The sequence below is a fragment of the Aspergillus wentii genome (assembly GCF_001890725.1).
Source record: "Aspergillus wentii DTO 134E9 unplaced genomic scaffold ASPWEscaffold_7, whole genome shotgun sequence".
NCBI classification, from domain to species: domain Eukaryota; kingdom Fungi; phylum Ascomycota; class Eurotiomycetes; order Eurotiales; family Aspergillaceae; genus Aspergillus; species Aspergillus wentii.
This window is the reverse complement of record NW_024467838.1, coordinates 1,415,332-1,422,465: the sequence shown is the minus strand read 5'-3', so window position 1 is coordinate 1,422,465 and position 7,134 is coordinate 1,415,332. Positions and strand designations below refer to the sequence as shown.

General features: G+C 46.4%; 3 protein-coding genes across 3 annotated transcripts; 1 reads left to right on the top strand and 2 right to left on the bottom strand.

Annotated features, from left to right (window-relative positions):
* Positions 1-917: 917 nt before the first annotated feature.
* On the bottom strand, positions 918-2,136 carry ASPWEDRAFT_71555 (zinc-binding alcohol dehydrogenase family protein; the record flags this gene model as incomplete). Its single annotated transcript, XM_040839182.1, has 2 exons — positions 918-1,970; positions 2,019-2,136. 2 exons carry the CDS (start codon positions 2,131-2,133, stop codon positions 1,021-1,023), a joined length of 1,065 nt encoding a protein of 354 aa, XP_040685911.1. The 3' UTR covers positions 918-1,020.
* Positions 2,137-3,679: 1,543 nt separating this feature from the next.
* ASPWEDRAFT_31161 (uncharacterized protein) lies at positions 3,680-4,501 on the top strand (the record flags this gene model as incomplete). Its single annotated transcript, XM_040833508.1, has 1 exon — positions 3,680-4,501. One exon carries the CDS (start codon positions 3,680-3,682, stop codon positions 4,499-4,501), a length of 822 nt encoding a protein of 273 aa, XP_040685910.1.
* Positions 4,502-5,661: 1,160 nt separating this feature from the next.
* Positions 5,662-6,075, bottom strand: ASPWEDRAFT_95889 (uncharacterized protein; the record flags this gene model as incomplete). The annotated part of the gene is made up of 1 exon (XM_040839611.1): positions 5,662-6,075. A coding segment is annotated over one exon (414 nt), but the record flags the coding sequence as incomplete, so codon positions are not given.
* Between the last annotated feature and the right edge of the window lie 1,059 nt (positions 6,076-7,134).

The following is a 7,134-nucleotide window of genomic DNA, read 5'->3' as shown; positions in this document are numbered from 1 at the left end:
TGAAAAGATGAATTAACTTCAGCTGCGACCTGCCTGCCTATATAACTTTGGGCCACATCAGGTCACTTCAGCGACATTATGCATTAAGTGCGCGCCTTCAGTCCTGGAGAACAATTGACCAATGGGGATTGCCATTCCAGACACACAAGAAAGCCCGGATTTTCTCAACAAGGAAATTGATTTCCCAATTGTTGAATGTGACAGTGTGATCTGCTCACATTTGCGCCCTTTTTTCTCGTTTTCATTGTTTCTTTTTTCTCGGTGGAGGTGGATTTCTGACCTAGCACAAGCGGCAATGCATGACGGATCTCAGCTCAGCTCTCTTCAAGCAGCGCCTCCTGAGCCGAGCGACATGCTGCCTTCTAGTTCCAGGCAACTAGCGGGCTCTAGTCGATGCTTCATCTACTGTATTCTTCATCGCCGATCAGATGGACTGATGGAGACCCGCCATAGAACAATCACCATACACGGAGTACCCCGTAAATCGGCAACAACTGGAAGCTTGTCACAAGCAATGCTTCTCATCCATGCAGTTGCCGGCTTGTGTGATGGAGTATCTCTAATGACTTTGTAACACTCTTCTATTTCATTTTTCAATTGCACCATCGGGATGGCCCTTGACGTTGGTGAGCATTTGATACTGAATGCAGCCACTCGTGCATGACATGCACGGTAACAGCGAAGCACATCCAGTGGCTCTATTTCCCAATTCGAATTTGTTGCCACACTAATAGTTCCTGCTTGCTTTTTTGTCTCCATCAGGGCTGAAATTCTGATCGTCTTTGGCGGTGGAGCCGGAAATGACCTCCACCGACATGGCACCTTTCAGCTCGAAAGTGGGTCAGATCAATAGTTCGTCTTTGCGAATCGGCAAATCCTCTAACTAGTGTTGCAGCTATTTACTCTCTGCAGATGCAGGACGATCACTTAACATTTCTCTGCTCAACAATGAATAATATCGATATAAGCAGCTTGACTGGATTCATACAGATCTTGTAACAAATGAATCTCTAGTGTTGACTAAAACTGATGCGGTGTCTCCTCCACCCTATACACCAACTTCTGGCCCCGTACTTTGTTCTCCCGCAGCATTTCCAGTCCATTCAACACCCCCTTCAGCCCATACGGCTGCTTTGACACCGCATGTGTCTTGATCTTTCCCTCGTGCAGCAGGTCGTGGAAAATCGCCCGCCACACCACATGATGCCTAAAGTCATTGGGTCTCGCTGGCATCTTCTGCGGCCCCCACAGGTAGGCCTCGCCCACGCTGGTGTACGCCATCGAGACGGTCGATTTAACGTTGCGCCGGGGACACTTTTGCTCCTGCAGCGCGTGATACTGCCCGCCGGTCTTGCTGGTCAAAGCCTCGGCGCAGAATTTCGCAGTAGCAGCCATCGACACCGTGTCGAAGCACAGCTTCAAGTTGTCGTTGGTGAACTTGCGGATCTCCGCCGCCGCATCGGGCTTGTTGTAGTCAAACACCACATCCGCACCGAGGGCCTTGACCGTGTCGAAGTTGTTCGCTGAGCATGTCGTGATGATCTCCATCCCGGATAACTTGGCGCACTGGATCGCCAACGTGCCGGTCGCGGTTGATCCACCATAGATCAAGATCGTCCCGGGGGTGTTCGCACTCCGCGGCTGGCCGGGGAATGGGAGTCGCAGATTCTGATACAGACTCTGGCCGATGGTGGTGAATCCGACACCCACGGTGCAGGCGTCCTCCCAGCTCATGCCCTCGGGGATCTTGATCTGCCCGTCGCCTTTTGCCACGATATACTCGCCAAACGCGCCGTCCTCGGGCTCGATCGCGTTGCAGCCGTGGACGAGACCCAGTACCCTATCGCCCTTGGTGAATTTTGTCACGTTGGGACCAACCTTTTCCACAGTGCCGGCAAAGTCGCAGCCAACGATACACCCTTCACTAGGTAGGAAGTCGATGTGTTTCCAGTCGGTAGGGTTGAGGGCAACTGCACAGTCAGTACTCGTCAATTCAAAGGGGGATAAGCAATACATACCCGTGACGACTTTGACCAGCATGTAATCATCACGCAGTTTAGGGATTGGTCTGTCTGTCACCAAGCCAGCCTTGTGAGCGCCTTGAGTAACGACTGCTTTCATGTGAGTCTGCATGTTGGAATGATAATTAATGTCACTGTCACTGAGCGAAGAGCCGAGAAGTCAACTTCCGGACGCCAGTCAAAGCTTTATAATACTCCGTACGATTCTACATTTCGCACAAAATAAAAGAAAAATAAATCAGCCAAATCGTCTGTCAAATTCCGATTCGGCCGTGCTTTACGCTACTGGAAGATCAAAGTTCAGCTGAATGATCGGCGGCTATTGATGTGATCACTCATTACTACATACATTGCTCTGGGCCCACCATGCATCGAGCTAGTAGTCTAGTACTGCATAGGGGGTGTTGCATTCCCCAACAAATTGTATATCATGGTTCTTAGTGGGCTGTCATATTAAGCGATGTGGATATCTTGATGAAAACTGAACGGGCAGCATATATATTGTGATGACACCGACAGAATATACAAGGTATTAAAATTTATCCAATATTTATTAGAAATGTTTACAGTCATATTTCTTCTAATGAAAAGTGATCAGCACTGTAATTGACAACCATCACAATCACGCCAATACTCACTGGACTCGACTGGAGTAAATCTCACCAAAATGCTACAACATGAAGCTTCCAAAGCGACCAGCTGCTGCCATCAATACAGCAGGGTTTATATTCACTCGAGTTAGATAGAATTTTCAAAGCGTAGCAATGGACATTATTTCTCTACTCAGCACGATGGCGGATCTTAATGACGCAGTCTCTGTCTCTTCAGCGAGTCCAGTGTCAGCGGTTAATACCTCACATACCTATTGAATTGGTCACTTATAGTCTTTTAGGTCTTGTTTAGTTATCTAGATAGCTGAGAGGTAGTGATGACTTTTCTGGTGGTATAATTGTAGGGAGGATATAAGTGATTGAGTTGGTCTGATACAATCTATACCCGTTACTGCAGTAGACATTTTGGGGGGATATAGTCGACGAGTACTAAAAGCAATGCCATCTAAGCTGAATCAGAAATATACTACTAATTGGTCATTTAAGAACAGATATCTCGTGTGACTGCCTAAGGCACTAAGCTTATAGTGAGAGCGGTTCTAGGACAGGCGTCCTAGAATACTAGTCTTTTTCTGGTACTGCAGCGGTATATCGCTAGAACACTCCAGTGGTCATGGCCATAACATCTCAGCCTTATTGCCGTTGTGTATGACTATATGTGGTTGTACTACTGTGATAGTATAGCACATACATATAGCAGGTATGTAGAACAATTTGTCAAAAGCCGATTAGAAATACTGATTCATATTCCTTCTATCAAAAATACTTTATGCTTATTATAAACTAAGATAAGGTTGTACAACAGTAACCCACACTCCCAACTGTCACAGCCCTATCGACAGAGAACCATATATGTATGCTAGAATGTCAAATCAAGACAAAAGTAGCATGTGGAAGAAATCGAAGGGAATTGAGTGATGTCATCAATACGGCAGAGTCGATATTCACTAAAGCTAGGCGGAATTTTCAAAGAGTGACTGTGAGTGATTGAAACATTATCTCCTTCTTTGAGATACCCCCAGGATATTCATCCCTCCGTTCAGCACCATGGCGGATCTCAATGATGCTATCTCTAGCCCAACAAATGCATATCACATCTCACCAGCAGACCAGCATGAGTCTACGACCATGCAAGACACGATCGCCTTCATCGAAACAAAATACTACGCTCATATCCACGACGGGGGAACGCAGTTCATCTCACTTCTCAACCTCCCCGAGGATAAGTATCAGGCATTTGAGGCAAAGCGAGAGGAGCACACATTGCCCTCGATGCGTGTGCATTATTATCCCAGCCATGCAACGGCCATCATGAAACTCGCGGGAAACACCCATGAGACAACAAGCAGGGAGATCTACTCCATGATACGCGATACTTTTGTTTCTTTCCAGATTCGGTCGAATATTCTCCAACCTCGAGGTGCTAGTAGACAGATGATGGCCGACGGGAGCAGCAAGGAGCCAGATGATTGCTGGATTCCTCGATTGACTAGATCTCGTGATGATTTCCCTTCGTTCGTGGTTGAGCTTGGTGAGGCTATACATCAGCTGCGTGTGAGTGCGAGGATGTGGATTGAGGATCGTAATGGGATGACGAGGGTTGTTTTACTCGTTTCTGTTGACTGGATGAGTCAGAGGATCAGGATGGAGAGATGGGAGGGGATTGATGCAGATGGCATAAGAGCACAGTGTGTCCAGGAGGTCATAATCGACTATGCAAATACCACGGTGGAAAACGCCCCTCTATTCCTCCCATTGTGGCTGATGCTGGATGCTCCTATCCAAATGATCGTGGCTTTCGATCAAGATCAGCTATTTTTAATACCAGATAGCACACTTCTACATTGGGCACATGATGTCTTTCTCTGAAAGATGAAGCAATACAGATGGACTATCACGTGTTAATGCCTGAGTGCCTGAGGGAAATGATTCCCCACGGGTGGGGCAGGCCTCTAATTGATCCGATTGGTTGCATATGATTTAGACAGTTTGCATAAGGTTTAGACGATCTGTATGATGATTTCTACAGTAGAGGTCGCCTACGAAATCAATACCTATATTCCTGTATGGTATTATCTTTTTCAACTTCATACATTTATTGTAATCGGATTGAAAATCTAGTAGAATGGAATTATAACCAGGATATATCAGAATATAGTACCAAGTAGTATTCTATTTTGTTTATGTTATTATATATATTCTGGGATACCTGAGATTTCATCAACGTGGCCCGCATAGGTTCCCTAATCATACTAGGTACGGAGTACTATGTATGATATTAATACACATTACAAAGTAAAGAACGCGTTCCTATTTCGTATCTCATTGTAGACGAACATGGGCAGGAGAGTTGGTAAACAAGTATCTAAAAGAGGGGCTACCCTGTGGTTCTTTCTTCTGCTTCTTCCAGGCAGTGTGGCATAAGCAAGAAACCCTAGCAAATTGGGGGGCACAGCCAATAATAAGATGTTAAGTCACGTGTCACTCGAAATGGAGCAATTGTTTTCCCAGTTTGATACCCAATGCCATCGAGTCAATCCACAAACCCGCTATGTAATCGCCAAATATGTGCCGAGGCATCCGTTAAGCCATGCAGGATAGTGCCGCCAATCGGTCCGTTTGGACAGTCACGCTTGTTGCACTATATAGAGAAATGATGCTATTCCAACATTCCCAGCGTTGTTCCATATTAGGCTGCTCATTCTTTGAAATACGCAAGATCTTGGCCAGGTCCTTCTCCTGCGCTTCGGGATTCCAGATATTGTAAACCTTCAAGGACAATGACTCGCACTCGAATTATCTTGCGTGAAGCATTCAAAAATAACCTCATCCGGTCGAAAATAGAGGATACGTGGTGACAGAAGTCGTTCTTGGACACACCAGCCTCTACTCATCAGGGACCGGGTATCATCCAAATTGTGACATTTATTGACGTTGATGAACGTCGAAAACGAGCTTCAACTGTCATCGGTGAGGACAACTTCCTTGAAGCCCTTCCAATTTAGAAAACAACCGTCTTCTGGCGAGCCGTCAGGGTCGTAGTCAACAGCAATGGTGATGTATGCGCCTTCATATATGCATCCCATCTGGGAGGCTTGATCGGCCCAGTCTTCGGCATTATCCTGGATTATACAGAAGGTATCGATCCACACATGCCTTACCCCCGGCCAGCGGCAGATATCGATTACATCACGAAAAGTTTTCGAAAGTCCCTGCCATGGTATATACTGTTTTCGAGACTCGTAGTTATCCTTCAAAGTCATGAATTTCCGAGCTTCTGAGAACTTCCAGCTATGACTCACTGCAATATAAGGAGTTTCCTGGTGCATATCCTCCCGGAGACATAGATCTTGGTGACTGTCACCCCCCACATCGATCAGTCGCTTGGGCATGAAAGACGGCGTCCGGCAGTTTTCGTGGTTATCAACACAATCCTGCAACCAGGAAAGAAAACACGCTCGGCACTCATCGGTCAGTACAAATTTAGGACACTATGGTGCTTTTACCAGGGTCTTCCATGCATTTGGCTGACCTGTAAACAGTAAGAATCCAATGCGATGATCAATAACATGGACCTTACCAGCAACAGCAAATATTTGGAAACTGAAACGAATCATACCTCCGGATCTTTTCCCAGATATCGTTAACTCAATTAATTCGCAGTGCATGGCCTCCCCCGGGGCAAATTCTGCGCTGATATACAGTGTGTCTTCCTTTACCAAGGTTTCGGTTTCTGGCGATTGGTACTGAAGAAATCCCTGATACAGAAGTGTACAGCCATTGCAGCCCTTGGAGGCCTGCTGGCAAACCTCGTTGACACCTGCATTAAAACTTCTTCCAGGCTCACCAGCTACGTTCCTTGGTACATATATGGCGTACTTATCAAATCCAAGGGGCGAGTCAGGGGGACTTCCGCTTCGGGTACGGGCTGGAAGTCGTGGCAAATTGGACAGTCTTTCATTGCCTTATTTCGATGCTTGATGTTGGATGGCCTTCCTCTCAATAGCTTCAAGCCGGTATAAGATAGACACGCACCCGCTATCTTGAGTCGATCCGAGAGGGGTCGAAAGATGGACAGGCTAGCTCACCATAGGTGACATTTCCCATTTAAACAAACCAATCAAGCTTGCTGTAATGCTGCCTAGGGCTGCTGGGCACATTTAACCCACGCAATTGGCAGGATAATGTGAATCCCTGTGTGATAAAAACAGCATTTTGCACAAGGCTGGGAAATCCGCAAGGTTATAGCCAATCAATATGATGTGTTGACTAGCTGCAAATGACAAGACACGCTGTTCATGCCTAACGCACCCCTCTTCCTTTGATTAGGTATTTGGCGTGGGGTCATTGAAGCGCTGAGCGGTTATATGCCACTTGGACTCCACGGTCGAGATTTCTCGACTCTGACATGGCTTTTCACCATGCTTAATGGCTCGGGTTAGAACATGGACCAGAAGAGCCTGGTGGGATGGATCAAAAACAAAAGCAAGATGTCATTATTT